Genomic DNA, 19,824 nt, shown 5'->3' with positions numbered 1-19,824 from the left:
CCTGTCTGGTATTGTTGTTCCTCAATGACTCATAGCAAGGCCAAGAGCCAGGTTCTATTATTATCCCCAGTTTACAAGCGGGGGAACTTAGGTATGGGGGCTAAAGAACACTGTGGCAGTGAAGAACCACTTTACTCAAAGAACTTGGTCTTTGGTCCTGGTTCCTGGAAGATAACCTCTAAACCCTTGGAATTTTCCAAGTAATAGGAGTGTCTTTATTATTCATGGTGGGTCCCTGAGGCTACAATTGTTAGTTTACTCAGGATAGGGGCTGGCTACACCAAAAAGACCAACCAGGTGATAATCAGCCTGACCTCTGAGAGGAAGGAGGCTGAAGACTGAGTCCAACCAGGTGGGCAATGATTTAATTGATCACGTCTAAGTAATCCAAGGAAACCCTGGTGACATAGTGGTTAAGAGCTACAGCTGCTAACCAAAAGGTCAGCAGTTCAAATTCACCAGGCGCTCCTTGGAAACCCTACTACTCTGTTCTATTGAGTTGCTATGAGTCAGAACCGATTCAACGGCAACGGGTTTTTTTTTTTTTTTTTTAAAGTAATGCAACCGTAATAAAAATGTTAGATATTGTAGTTTGGGTGGGCTTCCTGGTTGGTGATAGACATTGATGCACAGGAGGGTAACGTATCCCTTGGGGAATGGAAGATCCGTATTGGAGACCCTGCCAGACCTCACCCTATGTGTCTTTTCTTTTGTATCCTTTTTGCTATAATAAGACTTTAATCATAAGTATAACACTTTCTTGAATTCTGTGAGTCGTTATATTGAATTATTGAACCTGAGGGAGCAGTGGGAAGCCCTGAATTTGGAGCCAGCAACTCAGAAGCATGGGTGTCCTGGGAACCCTAAATGTGCTCTGGTGACTGCAGGCTTGGGCAGACTTGGCAGTCTGGAGGACTGTGCCCTGTAGCATGTGAAGTTTGGACCTAACTCTGGATGGTGAGGCCAAAACTTCATTTGCACTTGGTGTCAGAGAAAACACGTAGAGTTGGTGTTACAAGTCACAAATCTTATTGTTGTTAGGTGCTGCCAAGTCAGTTCTGACTCACAGCGACGCTAGTACAACAAAATGAAATGCTGCCCAGTTCCTGCTCCACCCTCACAATCGTTGCTATGTTTGAATCCATTGTTGTAGCCAAATGATCTATCTTGTTGAGGGTCTTCTTTTTTCACTGACCCTGTACCAGTATGATGTCCTTCTCTAGGGACTGACCTTGCCTGGTGACATGTCCAAAGTATGTGAGATGAAGTCTTGCCATCCTCACTTCTAAGGAGCATTCTGAGTGTACTTCTTCCAAGACAGATTTGTTCATTCTTTTGGCAGTCCACGGTATATTCAATATTCTTTGTCAATACTATAATTCAAAGGCATAAATTCTTCTTCGGTCTTCCTTATTTATTGTCCAGCTTTCGCATGCATATGATGTGATTGAAAATACCACAGCTTGGGTCAGGGGCACCTTAGTCTTCAAGGTTACATCTTTACTTTTCAACACTTTAAAGAGGTCCTTTGAGGCAGATTTGCACAATGTAATACGTCGTTTGATTTCTTGACTGCTGCTTCCGTGGGCATTGATTGTGGATTCAAGGAAAATGAAATCTTTGAAACTCCTCTTCTCCATTTATCATGATGTTGCTTATTGGTCCAGTTGTGAGGATTTCTGTTTTCTTTATGTTGAGCTGCAATTCATACTGAAAGCTGTAGTTTTTGATCTTCATCAGTAAGTGCTTCAAGTCCTCTTCACTTTCAATAAGCAAGGTTGTATCATCTGCATAACACTGGTTGCTAATGCATCTTTCTCCACTCCTGATGCTATGTTCTTCTTCATATAGTCCAGCTTCTCAGATTATCTGCTCAGCATACAGATTGAATAAATATGGTGAAAGGATACAACCCTAACACACACCTTTCCTGGTTTTAAACCATGCAGTATCCCCTTGTTTTGCTAGAATGACTGCCTCTTGGCCTAGGTACAAGTTCCACATGAGCACAATTAAGTGTTCTTTGCAATGTTTTCCGTAATTTATTATGACCCATATAGTCGGACGCCTTTGCATAGTCAATAAGACACAGGTAAACATCTTTCTGGTATTCTCTGCTTTCAGCCAGGATCCATCTAATATCAGCAATGATATCCCTCATTCCATGTCTGCTTCGGAATCTGGCTTGAATTTCTGGCAGTTCCCTGTCAATATACTGCTGCAACCATTTTTGAATTATCCTCAGGCACCATCAGATAGGACAGACTCTTTTATGTCAACAAGTACATTTAAAAAGCATCTCAGATCCATATTAGCTAATGAAGTCAACCAAGAAGTCTTTTGAATCACAAATTCTGAACCCAGTCATTCAAGGGAAATGTAGCCATCTTCTTAAATTTCAAGTAACTAGTTCAGATGAGATGTGGAAAGCTAAAAATCCTTTAAATTCCGTTTGAGGGGGTGGAGCAACTCTGCCCCAAACAATCAAACAAAAACGATGCCAATGTTCACAGCCACCTGATGTGGAAAGCAAGCCCGACCTGTTAAGGCAGCCAAGAACAAAGGCCTGAGGAGCACTCCGGCCCTGCCTCCACCATCACAGCACCCCCTGGACCCACAAGGGGTAGTGGGGTCTAACACACAGGCAAGGTCAGGGCTTCTGTCCCCACTGAAAGTATAAGGCGACCACACCTCCCCAACACCTGAAAGCCCAAGGCGAGAGCCCCACTAAATGATGGAGCAGAAGGAACACAGTGGGCGCTGCCATTGCTTCCTCACAAGGTTCCTGGTTGATCTGCCCCTGCGGGGCTCTTCTTGCCCTAGCCAGGCCTGCCCCCAGGGCAGGACCAGAGGCTCACCAATGGTGTCCCTGAGGCCCCGGACTTCCCGGGCAGCGACTGTGCTCTCGCTCTCGCAGGACTTTTCCCTCTTGGCTGCTTTCTTTTCCCTGTAGCACAAGCAGAGGGGAACAGTTAAGGCCTGGGCCCCACAGCTGCTCTCTGACACGTAGGTGAGTCTCCAGGGTGCCTGTGGGCAGCAGCAATAGCTGGACCCCACCTGACTCCAGAAAACCCCAAGGCAGTGCCCAGTCTCCCAACCAGCACTGCTCGGTGTCTCCTGCAACCAGACACTGGGGTGCCTAGTTGAGAAGACGAGGTCCCTGCCCTTAGGGAGCATGCTTGGGCTGTGGCTGCAAACCAAGTGTGGGGGGCAGGCGGGAGCTATTTTTCACATGGGGAAACAGGGTCAGAGGGGGCGAGGACAAGCCTGATAAAGCAAGGCCAGGGCTAAGTGTTTGGCATGTGTCCTCATTCGCTCCTTCAGCAGTCCAGAATCTCAAGCTCTGTGAGGGTAGGATACCCATGCCTAGCGCCTGGTTCTAGGCACTCAATAACTACTGGGGAGAAGAAGAGAGGGAGGGAGGGAGGGAAGGAGAAACAAAGAATCCTGCAAGATAGGTGTTATCACTGCCCTCCTTCAGGAAAAGTACCTAAGCCTTCATTCCCCTCTGGGACTCACCTTGTATGAGTTCTCTTCGACTTTTTGAAGACTCTGAGGGACACATATGTGGGGTGTGGCCTGGATGGCAGGGCGTACCTGTAGAGCACAGGGTTTTCTGTGACCCAGTCGTTGGGCAGGCTGTGCACCCATTTCTGCTGCCGAGGAGACAGCATCTCTCCTTCGGGCACCTCCACCTTCTTCATCAAGGGCGTCTTGCCGCTCTTCGGGCCCATAGAATGCTCCACAGCCCGCTTCCTGCTGGCTGCCAGGGAGCGGACCAGCTGCACCTGAATCCATGGGAGATGGGGGTCAGGGCTACAGACTTCCCTATACCCTCAGGCTGACTTTGCTGGACTTTGAGGGTCATGTGGGAGCTGCCACCAGGAAGGTACCTCCAGCCCAGGCCTTCAACCCCACACCACCGGTGCCCTGGAGGAGGGCTCCAAACCCCCCTGACAGTCATTCAGCCACTTCTGGGAAGGCTTCTTCTAAGAAATTTAAATGAGGACCAAGATGTTCATCCCAGTCTTATTTATTTACTTTTTTATATTGTAGTGAAAATACATACACACAAAAAAATGCCATTTCAACAATTTCTACATGTATAATTCAATGACACTGATTACATTCTTCAAGTTGTGCAACCGTTCTTGGATCCTTTTTCAAATTATTTCACCACCATCAACGTAAACTCAAAGCTCTCTAAGCAAAAACTTCCCATCTTATTTTCATAATCACTAGGAATTGGAAAAATGTAACTGTCCAATAACAGGGGATTGGTTGGGTAAAGGGGGTATGTTTATCCAACAGAATGTTAGACAGTCATTTAAAAAAAAGAATTACACAAAGAATTATATATGGTGTGGGGAAATGCTTTGGTGGTGATATGATGTGAAAATACAAAAGTATAAATTAAAAATTATAAACAAAATCATACAGCATGATCTCAAAATTTAAAATGCACAGAAAAATGAGCAGAAGAAAATACCCCAAAACATTAAGAACAGTATATTGCCCATAGGGATCAGGATGGTGTGAGTAATGAGTGCCATTGCTTCTTTGACTTCTTTATACCTTGTTACAGTTGCCAAACCTTCTTCAGAGAGCATTTTTAGGGCTCAAATTAGGAACGAAAAACTCTTAAATAGGTAGTGCAAAACTTCAAAGGTGGGATTCAGAGGTGTTTGCTCCTTTTAAGATCCTTGCTTTGTCTGCACAGTGCTTTGCAGATCACAAGGCAATTTTGGCAACCAAAATGGTCACTAAGCAACCATAACATTACTTCAACACACTATGGAAGGCTCTGAGATGAACAACTAGGCAGCGGCTAGACATAGATGAACGCACATGCCTGGGAAAGGGCCTGCGAGATACTGTTAAGGAGGAAAATCAGGTTCTGAAACCCTAGGAAGAATCAGGAGATTTTGGGTAGTGCAAACATTTAGCATGCGAAAGCTTGGAGGTTCAGGTGCACCCAGAGGCACCTCAGAAGAAGGGCTTGGTGATCTACATCAGAAAAATGCACAGTTCTACAGTGACATACATCGGTTTGGCATGAGTTGGAATGGACTCCATAGTAACTGATTTAGTAAGAAGCAAATCTATGTTTTTTTAAAGAAAAATCAGAAATGCATGGCAAAAAGACCTAGAGCACTGAAAAGCTAATTCTGGCTATCTCTAAGTAATTTAAATTTTAAGTTAAATTTTCTAATTGTCGGAAATAGGCATTAGTTTTCTAGCCATACATTTTAAGAACCAATAAGAATTCATTTAAAATCAAAGCAATTTCAAAGCCATTATTTCACTGGATTGCCAGTCAGGGAAGTTGGCGGCTCTAGGGGAAGGTGGCAGAAGGAAGAAGGTGAAGTGGAAGGAGAGGAAAGAGGGGCGACGGAGGGAAGCTGGGGTTGCTGAGAGAAGACGGCTGAAGGAAGGAGCCTACCTGGGCCTCGAAGATCTGCTGGTAGACTTTCCCGTTCTGAACCTGGGTCACTCGCCCCACCGAAGGCATCTTGGCAGCCAGTCAGTCGCACCTGCCAGGACGCCATTATCCAGAAACTTGTCGGAGGTTTAGCCTCAATTCTTACCCTGCTTGTCGGAATCGACTCGACAGCACTGGGGTTTTTTTTTTTTTTATGTTGGGAAACCAGCTCTGCCCCTTCCCCAAAAGCAAATCCGCGGGAGAGTCAGAGGGTGGCCTGAGAGGCAGCCCAGCCCAGGTGGGACCCACCAAGGTCGGGCCGTGAACCCCTCTGCTAAGGGAAGAAGACTTCAGGGCTCCTTCTTCCCACCCCCAAGCGCAGGTTGAAAACTAAAAAACAAAACCCAAGAAAGGGAGGAGGAGAGGACGAAGCAAACCTTTGGCAGGAACAGAACTCGCGGAGTTGGCCGGCTCTCTCCTCTAAGCAGCGCGCAACGCGCAAGTCCGAGACGAGCTTTGCAGGGAGGGGGGGAACAATAATAACTGATTATTGTTTTGTGCTTCCCTCTCCCAATCTCTCCCGGGAAAAGTCAAGGCGCTCAAGGAGTCAGTTGGGATTTGAACCCGGCCTAACCTCGACCTGACGCTGAACTCCGAGCCGAGCACACAGGTAGGTACACGGAGCAGGAGAGTAGTGGAGAGAGGGAGCGAGTAGCTGGATTTCGGTGACGCTAATTAGGCGCCGGCTGTAGGCAGAAGGGACACACCAACTGGAGGCAACAATCTCTTCCCTCCTGCCCCCAGTCCCTGCCGCAGCGAGCACCTCGGGCAGCTCTGGGGTGTCCTGAGGGAAACAGGGTCTGGGGGTCTATCGAATGGGAGGGTTCAGCGCCCAGGGGTCTGGCCGGGACCACACCTTCCTGAAGAGGCCCTGAAGTTCACCTTTCGTGGGTCGAGCCACAACCGCCAAAAGAAGCTTGTCTGTTGTCTCCAAGACAACGCCGAAGGAAGGTTGCCGCGCTAGCCCCGCCCTCTCTCCGCCTCTCAAGGGAAAGGGGTTTGTCCTTAGCAATGAGGGCGCCCCACGTGGTAGCTGACCTCTTAGCCAGCCCGCTCGCCCCAGGCCTGGTTTCCGTAGAAAGAGATACACTAAAAAGAACATTCTAGCTAAATCAAAATGGAATTTTAAAAATTGTTCAAGTAACCCACAGGAAGGCAGGCAAAAGAAAACAAAGAAGTGAACAGAGGGAACAAACAAAAAATAAAGTGGCAGTCTTAAACCCTAAATATCAATAATTACATCAGTGGTCTAAACACACCACTTAAAAGACAGTGGAAGAGTAGATTAAAGAACATGCTGTCTTTAAGAGAGTTCAAATATAATGCTACAGATAGGTTGCAAGAAAAGGATTACTTTTACTACACGAACATTAATCAAAAGAAAGCAGGAGTGGCTGCATTATTATCAGATAAAATATACTTCAGAGTGAAGAAAATTATCAGGGACAGAGAGGGACATTACATAAAGACAAAAGGCTCAATCCACCAAGAAGCCATAGAAATCCTAAATGCGTATGTACCAAACAACAACCAAAAAACCCAATCCATTGCCGTGGAGTCGATTATGACTCACAGTGACTCTATAGGACAGACTAGAACTGCCCCATAGAGTTTCCAAGGAGCACCTGGTGGATTCAAACTGCTGATCTTTTGCTTAGCAGCCGTGGTACTTAACCACTACACCACCAGGGTTTCCACCAAATAACAAACAGAGCTATAAAATTCAACTGAACTGAAAGGACAAATATACAATCATAGTTGGAAACTTCAACACCTTTAACAACCGATATAGGGCAACAAGACAGAAAATCAGCAAGGATGTAGAAAAACTCCGCACCTTCAACCAACAGGATCTAATCAACATTTATAGAACACTCTGCCCACAACAGCAGAACACACATTCTTTTCAAGTACCCACGAAACATTTACCAACGTAGAATATATCCTGGGCTGTAGAACAAACCTCAACAAACTTACGAGAATTGAAATCATACAGTGTGTTCTCTGACAACAATGGAATCAGACTGGAAAGCAATAACAAAAAGGTAATTAGAAAATCACCAAAAGGAAGGAAACTAAACACACTTCTAAATGCTATATGGGTCAAAGATGAAGTCTCAAGGGAAATTTAAAAAGTACACTGAACTAAATGGAATTCCAGAGTTTGACCTTGAAGACTATAAATTCCTAATTGCCAGTCAAAAGAAACCTTACATAACAGAAGCAGAAAATGTTCTGTCGTCCCCCGAGGCTGTAGAAAGGCAGTCATCATCCTGGGTAAGGAAATGGTCCTTGCAAAGGTTATTTTAAACACTCGCACACTTCAGAGGTTGTTGCTTTGCCTTATGACAGTACCTTCATCCTCTAAGTCCCAGGAGTTCTAATGAGCTGTCTCAGGACCTTGCCCAATTTGACACTAAAATGGACATGTGCGCTGTGAAAGGTAGACTTAGGTACTGGCTGCCCTTCTTCTTCCACATAAAATAAACTGATGACCCTGCAAGATTTCTTATTTCAGTGAGGAATGTGAGTGTCTTTTAAGTCCCAGGTTGCAGTGGAAACAGCATTTTAATACAATGTTCAAGGTTAGCATCTGCTATTTTCAACAGATAAATATTGCCCTCCCCCAATCCGTAAACATTTTTTGCTGTTGTTTTTTATACCGAGATCCAATCCCCCTCCTCCTCCAGACTCCTCCCTCCCCGCTAACCCCCAACTCCTGTGGTCTCATAAAGCCCAGGGAGCAGTGAGGCAGGGACCTGGCACTTGCCGTGACATCAACAGGAGTTGGTGGGAGGCCCCCTCTCACTCACAGGGTGCAGAGTACAGTCTGTGAAGAGGGGCTCTCTGTGCTCTTCCGGGGGAGGGTTGGCATGGGGGGTGGGCAGAGACTCCCTCGCATTCAGTTGGGTGTGCCACCTGAGAAAGGCTAGAGTGATGGGAGGTAGGGCCTGGCCCCTGGAAAGGTCACCGCTGGCTTAAGACACCTTGATGTCATCAGGGATCTCCACTGTGGTGGAGGAGGAGGAGGAGCACTGTTCCCGGGGAGTGCCATGGGACACCCCCCCAGACCCTGACCCCTGCCACTTGAGAGTTCCCAGGAGGGCAGGGCTGTGCCGGAGATGATTTGACACCCCCAATCCAGTTCCAGGACCGCCAAAAAAAAAAAAAATTTTTTTTTTCCCCCAAGGATCCCTTTAAATGACAGCTTCTGGAAGGCAAGCCCCTGCAGAGCCACTGACTAAACCTAACAACTCTTGTTTATGAAGCAGCTCTGGCTCCAAAGCTCCCGGCCTCAGACTGGAGTTGTCAAAATGTCATTCCACCCCCCCCACCTGAGACCACCCCCACTGCTGCCTGCATGACTTGGGATCTCAGAGCTGGAACAGGCTTTCTAGAATCCAGACTATCTCCCCCAAATCCCACATTACTCAGTACGAGGCCCCTGAGGCCCCATCAAAGTTCCACGGCCCCTTGGGCACCTAGCACCCCCTTTTCCCCATTGCAGTCCAGTTGATTCCGACTCATAGTGACCCTATACCCAGTAAGCACTTTTTGCTATTTTCTACCTGTTTCCCCTGGCCTAGAACCTGCCGGAAATAAATGCAGGACTGGAACTCATGTTTCTCCCTCAATCATGTGGTTCTATTTCCTTGATCTCTCTAAGACCTCAGTCTTTTCTGTAAGACAGGGGTCCCACCTACCCTGCTTCACTCACCAAAATGGTGCAGAAAGATCAGAGAGAGTTTAGAAAACAACTTCTAGGGATCACGGGAGTCACTATGAACTGTGTGGGGTAATGGCTGGAAAAGAGTGATAAGCTCACCAAAAAGAAAATACACTAATGATAATACTTACAGTTCCCCTTTATGGCAAGTACACATACACTATGTGCTCATGGACATATACATGTGGATCCACCCCTCATCACTGCCCCAGCGACCTCTCCTCCTGTCACCACTCTCATGGTCTCCATGTGAAGTCAGTGCGTGTGTGTGTGTGTCCACCCGTGTGCGTGTGGGGATGCTGAGAAAAAAACGGCCTCACACGTGGTACGGATGGGCAGGGGTCCCCCAGGTAAGGGCTCTCATTCCCAAAGTAACCCCATGGGAGGGGCTGATCAGTAGTACAAGAGGCTGCGCCCTTTGTGTGCTCTTATGCTAGTCCCTGCTTCCCTCTCGGCCTTGGTTTTCCAATTGTACCGTGGGCGGAGAGAGGAAGGGGGGCGGTTTCCAGAATTGCGAAAACGTGCTCTCAGAACACGGTGCCCAGGCTCCCTCCACACTGGATGGGGTGTGGATGGAGCATGATGCTGGATGCGCACGGGCACACGATCTCGCTAACCCAACAGGACAAGGGTGTACAGTGACCATGGCGGGCGCGCACTCTGGGTCCACGAACAGCACGCGGAAGTGACCGCGCCTCGCCACATGCGCAAGCGCGATGCACCAACGTCTCTCCTTGAGCCGTTGGTCTCACGCGATCCCTCGGTCCGCAACCGCTGCCCTCTCCGTGGCTGGTACTGTACACAGGGCTGTGGCATTGGAGAGCCTGGAGAAGCAGGGTACACAAACTATCCCTCCATCGCCACGGCCTTGGTGTCCAGATGCCACCCACAGGGGCCAGTTCTGTGGAGGGTCAGGCGGTGGATGGTGAGTCTGGGCAGGGGAGAAAATCAGGTCATCCCCTCTCCTCCTCCTCTATGCCCACTCCCCAAGCCCTATCCTGCTTGGCAGGACCCTGGGAACCTGAGGTCCAGCCTGTCCCAGGCTGGCATGAGAGGGGGCGGAGGAGCCCAGTAAAGAGGCAGGCACAACCACCAAGCACCAGGGTGAGTATGTGCTGGGCTGTTACTGTTGTTAGGGAGCCCCTCCTGGGCCCCCTACAGCTCTAAGGAACAAGGCAGCCCTTGATGAGGGACTCAGAATCATTGCTCTTAACCCTGACTGACACCCATGCTGGTCATCAGAGGCCTTGTCCTGGGTTGAGTGCTCACTGGGCCACGTGGGCTCCTGAAATCCAAACACTTTAGGTACGTTCATCTTCCCTGCTTTAATCCCCAACATACCCTTATGAGGTTAAGTAACTGATCCCATTTACATTCGGGGAAACAGCCTCCAAAGCCACAGCATGTGCTTGCCTGTCACGCAGCTGCAATGTGGCCCAGCTGTGGGTTTGAACCTAGGTCAGTCTGACCTCACAGGCTGTGACTTGCACAAGAGCCCCAAGGAGGTGACCTCTAAGCCCAACCTTGAAGGTGAGTCCACTATGTACGGTGGGCTACAGGGAAGAGCTCTGTAGGCAGGGAGTCTCTGAGGTGGGCAAGGGCTTGGTGTGGTTGCAGGGAGAAGAAGGTTCTCTGAGCATATTGTCCACCTCCACTGAGGCATGAACCCCCAAGCATCAGCCAGGGATGAGTAGGCCTACTTCCATTCCCTCTGTGCACAGTGGGGGTGCTCTGACAGCCATCTGCCTCCTCCCAGGGGTGGGCATGTAGCCAGAAGGCCCAGAGCTGATGTCTTGTCAAAATAGTTTTTCAGGACAAGTCAGTCCCCAGAGAGGTTTGACTGAGGGGACCACTCTTGTTCACGTTGCTGTTGTCCATGCCCAGGCTGACACAGATGATGCAGGAGTCACCCACGTCTGGGTGTAGAGCTGCAACAGACCCCTAAGACAGAGCTTGCTTGCGTGCACATGGAGGCCATGGCCGTGGTGGAGGCCAAGAAGTAGAAGGTGCTGCTGGAGGCTGAGCTGACACTGCATGTCTTCAGGGACAACGGGAAGGTCCATTTCCTGAACTGTGGAGGACAGCAAGATCCAGACCCTGCAGGGCACCCGAGTCCTATGTCCAGAGCTCCAGGGGACTTCTATAAGCTCTGGTCTGGAGCCAGGGTTTCTAGGCCCCTTTTGTGGGTATGGAGTGGGAAACCCTGGCACCATCAAGAGAGGGGCTGGGGAAGGACTGTCAGAAGAAGGGACAAGGAGGTCACCTTCTTCTCCTGGCCTTCTGGGGACTCCAGGAGAAGGCTCACATTGATCCCTTCCAAGTTGGAGCTGGAGGACCTGGCCAAGTTCAAGCTGAGTGTGTCAGCTGAGCTCTGCTGCTGAGATACTGTCTGCATTTGAGCTGGACATAGGACTTGGAGTGAGAGATGCAACTGGTGCTGGGCTCTGCTGGAGGCTGGATGGGAGGGCCAGCTTACCTCAGAATTCTCTACCCTTTACCCGCTATCACTGAACTGTATGTGTCAGGCACTGTGTGAAGTGCTCAGTCAACAGTACCCCCATTTACTCAGGCCATCTGAGAGATCTTTTAGCATCAATCCACTTTACAGAGGAGGAAACCAAGGCCCAGAGAGGCGAAGCGCCTCATCCTATTCACAGGGCTGGTCAGCAGAGGAGCTGGGATCCCAGCACCAGGCTGGCTAACTCCCCAAGCCCATGCTTAGCCCTGAAGCTTCTCTGAGCCCCAAGGTAGCATGCCTCTGCCTGCCCAAGTCCTGGCACTCATTTGTGCCAGTGCTTAATGGTGGCCTTGTTCACTTGGCCTTGGTGTTGCTCACCAACTTGGACCAGAGATCTAGTGCACATGATGGGTTGTGGCTACAGAACAGAGCAGCAGCCCTATGGCCACCCTGTGTTCACTTTCTCCTGGCAAGTGGCCACCTCATGGTCTCCCTCCCAGTGCCAGCCCAGAAGCGGGAGTCCAGGTTCCCCAGGCAAAAAGGTCCATGGCCACAGGCTCTCTGGAATTGTCCCCTGCCAATGGCCTGTTGCTGTCCAGGCCTTAGCTCTCTGTCTCACTGAGATGCTGTGTTGTCTGAAGCCAGGCTCCACATTGTGCCTGGGGTGCCATGTTAGAGTTGTTGCAGGCTGATCTCCTGTAATACATTGAATTCCTGGGGTCAGAGGGAAGGACAGGATGCTGACTGAGCTTGGGTAGGGGGTGCTGGGTGGGACAGGGAGCCACATTCCAGGTCTTTGCTCTGGTGAGGCCCCTCCGCACGTCCACTTCCATCCAGGCCCCTACCTGTTCTCAGATATGGGTTCACACAGTCCCTCAAGGAAGTTGTCCTTGATCCATCCCTCTACCCCCACCCTCCACTGGGACTGGTCTCTCCCTTATCTGTGCATCAGACTTCCCTCTTTCATCTAAAAGGAAGGGGAATGGAGACAAGGTGACTGCTTCCCAGGTGGGTCTCTAATTTCCACCCCCCACCCCCCACACATACCTTGCAGTGATTGCCAAAGACACTTAACCTTTGATAAGAATGCCCTGGAAGGCACACAGCCAGTGTCCCTCAGAAGGGGTCCCCTAGTCCATTACCTGTTCCCCACCCCTTCTCATGCTTTACTACTGCAAGGGCCCGCCAGGGGCCGGGCACCCACAGAAACCAGGACTTGGGCCTGGGCCAGGTTCTGGGTACCAGGGATTGGGGGAACACTGGAGTAGAGGCTCAGAGACCTTCTATCCCCCTAGCTTTTGCCTGGGGGGCCACGTGGGAGATGGGAGTATGAGGCTACCCAGGCAGGATCACAGTGGTGGTCTGTTCTCAATTGGCCTGACCTGGGCTGCCCTGTGTTACCTTTCGATTCTAACTGGCAAATGGTCAGAGGCTTCAAGGGTGATGGCTCAGAAGATGCCTGAACTTTTGGGAAAGGCCTCACTCTGGGATTTCCTGAGGCTAGAAGCTCAGGAATCAGGGACACAGAAGAGTTTACTTTCTTGAGTATCTCTGGCCAAGTGTGCTGGGTAGGAGACTGTCTCTATAATGTGGGTACCTGGTTACAAGGGTTTCAAGTTAAGTTGGACTTCATTGCCGAGGAAGTGAGGTCACTTCCTGGGGTGCCTTTTCTGAAGCTCTACTTCTACCTGTGCCTCCTCTCTAATAAGACATCCCCAAAAGCCCGACTGTTTACCCTCCCCCATGCCGTCATCTCAACTGTATACAGTTACACCAACACAGACTTCCCCATAGCCCCTGGGAAAGGCCTGGGTGCAGCCAGGGTGCTAGCTTTGAGAGGCAGACAACTTATCCCTCTTGCCAGTTCTGTGACCATAGACAAGTCATTGTGCTTCTCAGGGTGTCCCCAGTCTCCCCTCCTGCAGTGGGGATCATTTTATAGACTTCCTAAGGACATCAGGTGTAAGATAATACCTATAAAACCTATGAACTGGTGTCACTCATAGCTAGTGCACAAACTTAGAGATGAAAGATTATAAGAAAGGGCGGTGAGCAGCATGGAGTACACCTCAAAGCAGACCAGGGTTCTAACGCTGTGATCTTGGCTAAGTCACTTCCCCTGTTGGCCTCCTCTACCAATCTGTATTGAAATTAAAGATGTCATTACCAGGGCCAGATTAAGGCATGTGAGGGCCCTAAACATTGATAATCTGTGGTGTCACTTCTGCTTACACATTTGAACAGGATATATGTGTGTCTTAGCTATCCATGATGTAACTCCATTTTAAATGGGACGACACTGTTAGCGATTGAACACAAAAGTGGTATATGCCTTTTAGTGAAATGAGATGAACTGGATTATAAATTTTTTGGTGGGTGAATGTAGTAGGATTTAGACTCAACAGCCCACTCCCACCTATTTATTTGAAAGAAATAATATATTCTCAAGAGACCCTCCAAGATAAGGCGTTTCAGTTACACAGGAGGGGACCATAGGAGATAGATGTCAATGAAGGTGTTGAAGTGGTGGGGGCCTCATAGCTTAAACAACTTTGTACAAGGGCACCCTCATGACCCTGTGTGAACTTTATGTCTGACTGGTACATTCTCATGCACTAGAACTGGTGCCAGTTCCATTTAGTGCCCTGCCAGTTCCACTGTGGCACTCGCTTTTCCTTGTGTCCTGTCTGCTTGGCATTTATGGGTATTTGGTTTGGACAACTGGTGTCCCTGTTTTGTTGCTGCCCTATGCATGTCCTTACCTTGCTTATTGGGTAATCTGTCCCTGGTCATTACTCTCTGGCATAAAACCCTCCAGTGGCTTCCATTATAATTAGAATCAGACCCAAGTGCCTTGTCTTGGCCTATGTGATGGGCCTCCTGCTCAATGGCTCCCAATGCTCCCTGACTTCTGGTGTACACATCCTTATGTAATCCCCTAGAGTGCAGACTGGACTTAGCAACTCACTTCTAACCAATAGAATATGACAAACGTGATAGGATGTTACTTCCAAGATTTGGTTATAATAAGTCTGACTTCCATCTCGTGTTCTGTCTCTTGCGTCCCTTCCCCTCTCTCCCTGGACCCCTTGCTCTGGGGAAGCAAGGTGTAATGTTATGAGCTGCTCTGTGGAGAGGCCCATGTGGCAGAGAACCAAGGGAGGGCCTGGGCATTGGGAACTGAAGCTGTTGCAGGGCAAGGCTTCCCAGCTTGAAAAGAAGCCCTGCCTAGGTTCTTACCTTCTTCTAACCAAGAATGACCAGGAGAGGCTCAGAAGTTCCACACAAAGGTTTATTAAGGACGGAAAGTAAGGGCTCACGTGAGAGAGGGGGAGAAGGGTTTCTACCTATGCTAGCCTCCAGTCTCTCGCCGGACATAGGATTTCCTAGGGCTTATAAAAGTTTTTAGGCAGGAAAAAGCATTATCTTTACTCATTAGATGGGTGGAGATTGCCAGGAGAAGGGGCGGGATTATAAAAATCAAATGCATGCACGGTTAGAATTCAGGATGGATTTTCTTGCCGAGGTTGCTGGAACTAAGATGGAGTCTGTCCCAAAGGCTGCCAGGATGTTGAACAGGACTTATTCTGGGATGTTGTGCATGCGTGATGCCTCCGGACCTTGGTTCAAGTCCCGGTGAGGGGTCCCTGCTCATGTTTGTCTCATGTGGAAGGTCATTCATAGGCCATGTTGATCTTTACTGCACACGCTCTGCACCTGGTGAGGCCTTGAAAAACAACTCAGGAGGATTATCAGTAATTTATAGCTGGTCGAGCTCACAGGGCCTTTAAGTGTAGCCCCTTGTCTAAGCACCTAGTTTGTTAATCACAAGTAGTTTTCGGGTGCCAGCAGCAAAAGTTATGTGGTTGTCTGCACTTAGGTTTAAATTCCAAGAATACTGTGAGTCAGAGGCTATTTAATTCAGCCAGCCCGATCTCTTGCCTGTCTCAAAGCCCTCAGTCCAACAGCTCACGAGAAACCGAATCCTGCCGATTATACATGAGTCATCTCGGAAGCAGAACCTCCCCCAGTCAAGCCTCAGCTGAGACTGCAGCCCCCACCTCCTGAGAGACTTTGAGGCAGACGCACGCAGCTAGGCCATCTCCAGATTCCTGGTCCGCAGAAACATAGAAATATTAATTTTTGTTGTTTTGTTTTCGGTAATATTTTTGTTGCTCTTGTTGAGAATATGCACAACAGAACATACACCAACACCACATTTTCTGCATGTACAATTCAGTGACATTGATTACATTCTCCAAGCAAGTAAGTGTTTTAATCTGTTAAATTTTGAGGTAATGTCACAGAACACGGAAACCCTGGTGGCGTAGTGCTTAAGTGCTACAGCTGCTAACCAAGAGGTTGGCGGTTCGAATCCACCAGATACTCCTTGGAAACTCCACTGGGCAAGTTCTACTCTGTCCTGTAGGGTCGCTATGAGTCGGAATCAACTTGACGGCAGTGGGTTTGGTTTTGGGTTTGGTCACAGAACAATAGATGATTGATACGGGCCCCAGGATCTGCCCTCCTCCCTCCGTCCTCTCCTAATCTCACTCCAGCGCCACGGGCTGCCTTTCTACCCTCCTCTCTGAACAAACTCACTTCTGCCTCTGAGTCTCTGCAGTGCCTTCTCTGGCACACACAGACTTGTGCTGTGCTGGGCCTTCTGGCCATTCTGCTCACAGCATAAATGTCACCTCGGTGAGGCCTTTTGGACCCTCCCACCTACTGGCCATTCAGCCTTCCTCATAGCACCCTGCTTTATTTTTCTCTAGCACTTGCTGTTTTCTTTCAGCTTTTTTTTTTTTCTTTTTTATGTATGCTTTTGGCCATTTCCCCATCTAGACTTTGAACTCCTGGAGGGGAGGGACTAACTTGGTCATCCAGGGTGAGTGCTCAAGCCGTATATGCTGAATGAATGAATAATATGATCTCAGAGATCCCTCTTTCCTCCTCTGACCAGCTCAGGCTGTGGAGACGGGTGCAAGTAGAGTCTGAGTCGGGGGGGAGGACAGAAGAATGACCTCTGGACAGAGTAGAACCACCCCATAGGGTTTCCAAGGCTGTAATCTTTACGGAAGCAGACTGCCACATTGTTCTCCCACAGAGCAGCTGGTAGGTTTGAACCACCGACCTTTCAGTTAGCAGCCGTGCATTTCACCACTACTCCACCAGGTCTCCTTTCATGGGAGAACTTAGGAGGCTGGAATTCTTTATCATCTGGACTCTGCCCAATTTGCCCCGAGCCTGTTCCTGCCTCAGTTTCCCAGGTGCACACTGAAGAGTTGGATGTGGAACTCATAAGTGGGTGCTCAGAGGAATGGCGCCATGCTCCCTCCACAGTGGTTGGCTCACAGGGGCTCAAGGACCTACCTAATGCTGGTGGATGCAGGTGGACACAATGCTCGGGGCGCTCAGGGAGCTACCGGCAGTGCATGGACTTGAGCCCTGTGTTTTCATGCACACATGTGCAATGCACCAAGGACATTGTGACTGGTTCGGTACGATCGCCTCCATCCCTACCACCTGCTCTATTCCCCCCAGCCCCTCTGGGGCCCCTGGGGCTACCCTTAACCCAGCCAGGCAGGGACTCTGGGTGCAGTGTTGGGTGGGTGCAGAGAGCCTGGAGAGCCTGGAGATGTGGAAGATACCAAATATTTCCCGTCACCCTGGTTCTGTGATGTCACCAGCAAAAGCTCATTGGACCACCAGGGCCAGGGGGACGTGGAGGGGGCCATCAAGCCAGTAAGTCCAGGCAGGGGAGAAGGTCAGGCCAGCCCACACCCCTTTTTCTCTACCCCTTTCTCCTTGGCCTTGCTGAAAGGACCCTGGGAACCTAGGTCTAGCCTGACCCTGCTTGCAGCCCTGGCTGGTGTATGAGGGAGTGGGAGGGAGCCCAACAAGGTGACAGGTTAGACCACCAGGACTGGGTGAATGTTGGGGGGAGTTACTATTTTTCATAAGCCCCTCCTGTGTGCTCAGTAATTTTGGCCCATTTTATAGATGAGCAAACAGCACCAGCACTCAAGGCCGCACAGCTCTAAGGAACCAAACCCAATCCTGACATGGGACTCAGGATCATTGCTCTTAACCATGACTGATGACCTTGCTGATTATCAGAGGCCTTGTGCTGTGCACAGTTGCTCATGGGGTCATGGTAAATGATAACACAGAGACTGGAAACACAGGCAGCGACTCCAAAGAGAAGCAAAAACAAGACAGACTCCCTGGAGGAGGTGAGGTCAGAAGTGAGTCACAGGAATTGCCATAGTGGGAAGCGTATGCCTGACCAGTGGGCAGCGTGAGCAAAGGTGTGCCCTACCGGGCCGTATGGGTGGATGAGGTTGGACTGTAAAGCATGGGGAAGGGGGCAGTTGACCATGAAGGAAGGACATGGAGCTTAAGCTTCAGGGCCCCGTGGTGATGGGGACTGTAGGCATTTTGTGTGTGCATTTTGTATTCTAAGAATGCAAAAGCCACAGATAAGCAATAGCCAACAAACCTCTATAGGTAATAAAACTAAAAAGTAAAAGTAAAGTAAAAGAAAAAATCCCAATGTAAAGAGAAGTTTTGACAATCTAAAGCAAACGAAAACTTCAAACTTGAATCTAAAAAATAATTCAGTAGAATCAAAAGATAGACCAAAATAAAAACAAAAACTGTAGCAAATATCATAGGCCAAGAGTGATGATAGAGAACCCAGCTGAGCAGGCACATCATGGAAGAGGAAATTCAATTTATGCGAAAATATGTGGAGAAATGAGGACCTCATCATTATTCAAAGAAATGGAATTTAAACCAAAGAGATTCCATTTTCCATCTCTCTCAAATGAGCAGGGTGGTTTGGTTTTTGTTTTTCATGGTAATACCTAGTGCAATACAGCAGCAGTTTCTTTGGGTGCTGCTGGGACGGGAGTGTGAGTATGAGTGTGTGTGTGTGCGCGCGCACGCATGCGTGTGTGATGTTCTGGAAAACAACCTGACAATATGGTTGAAGACTCTGTCCTTGTCTTCTGGCCCAGTAAGTAGACATATCAGAATGTAATGATATTTAAAATAGAAAAAGACTTATATCTAAAGCTGCTCATCACAAACTAATTGATAACAGTGGAAATCTAAATGCCCGGCAACCATAATAAGGCTGGGAGTCAAGAATTATGACCCAGTTCCTGGGAGGAACCAAAAAAGAATGAACACATCCTGAAAAATAAAGTCTGTCCAAGGAAAACAAGATAAAACTGGAAAAAACGGTATGATTCACCACATTTTGAATAGCAAACGGTCATTTTACGTTTTCGACCATGTATATGTATAATCTGTTCAATTAAAAAGCACAGCAATGATCCCTGGTTTGCACTCTGCCATGTTGGTCATGAGAGGTGGGAAGGGTCAGCAGGCAGCATAGGTATGGGAAGTTAATAACTTTTTATTTTAATTACATGTTGAAATGATAATCTTTTTAATTTTTGATACTGGCTACTCAAAAGTTCCACCATTCGTCTGTCAGTTTGTCATACTGTGGTGGCTTTCATGTAGCTGTGATGCTGGAAGCTATGCCACCAGTATTTCAAATACCAGCAGGTCCACCCATGGTGGACAGGTTTCAGCAGAGCTTCCAAACTAAGACTAGGAAGAAGAACCTGGTGATCTTCTTATAAAGAAATTGGCTAGTGAAAACATTATGAATGGGAGCAGAATGTTGTCTGATATAGTGCCAGAAGATGAGCCCTCAGGTTGGAAGACATTCAAAATACAACTGGGGAAGAGCTGCCTCCTCAAAGTAGAGTCGACCTTAATGATATGGATGGAGTAAAAGCTTTCAGGGCCTTCATTTGCTGATGTGGTTTGACTCAAAATAAGAAGAAACACCTGTGCACATCCATTAGTAATTGGAATGTGAAATGTACAAACTATGAAACTAGGAAAATTGGATGTTTTGTCAAAAATGAAATGGTACACTTGAAGATCAATATCCTAGGCATTAGTGAGCGGACATGGATTGGTACTGGCCACTTTGAATCAAACAATCATATGGTCTGCTATGCTGGGAGTGACAACTTGAAAAGGAATGGCATCACATTCATTGTCAAAAAGAACATTTAAACATCTAAAGTACAAAGCAGTCAGTGATAGGAAAATAGCCATACATCTACAAGG

The 19,824-nt window shown here is 48.4% G+C and overlaps 2 protein-coding genes across 2 annotated transcripts in view; one reads left to right on the top strand and one right to left on the bottom strand.

Annotated features, from left to right (window-relative positions):
- Positions 1–6,398, bottom strand: part of CCDC180 (coiled-coil domain containing 180) — a 61,020-nt gene extending 54,622 nt beyond the window's left edge. The window contains exons 1-5 of the mRNA XM_049894951.1: positions 6,057–6,398; positions 5,860–5,936; positions 5,444–5,534; positions 3,598–3,788; positions 2,859–2,947 (exon numbers count right to left, since the gene is read on the bottom strand). Coding sequence (XP_049750908.1) covers positions 2,859–2,947; positions 3,598–3,788; positions 5,444–5,512 — 349 coding nt within the window. The 5' untranslated portion in view covers positions 5,513–5,534; positions 5,860–5,936; positions 6,057–6,398. The remainder of the gene's footprint in view (positions 1–2,858; positions 2,948–3,597; positions 3,789–5,443; positions 5,535–5,859; positions 5,937–6,056) is intronic.
- XPA (XPA, DNA damage recognition and repair factor) overlaps positions 1–19,824 on the top strand; it is a 556,316-nt gene that overhangs the window by 305,705 nt on the left and 230,787 nt on the right. The gene's annotated exons all lie outside the window — the stretch shown is intronic.

Source organism: Elephas maximus, chromosome 9 (assembly GCF_024166365.1).
Source record: "Elephas maximus indicus isolate mEleMax1 chromosome 9, mEleMax1 primary haplotype, whole genome shotgun sequence".
Taxonomy (NCBI): domain Eukaryota; kingdom Metazoa; phylum Chordata; class Mammalia; order Proboscidea; family Elephantidae; genus Elephas; species Elephas maximus.
This window is presented reverse-complemented; position numbering and strand designations above follow the sequence as displayed.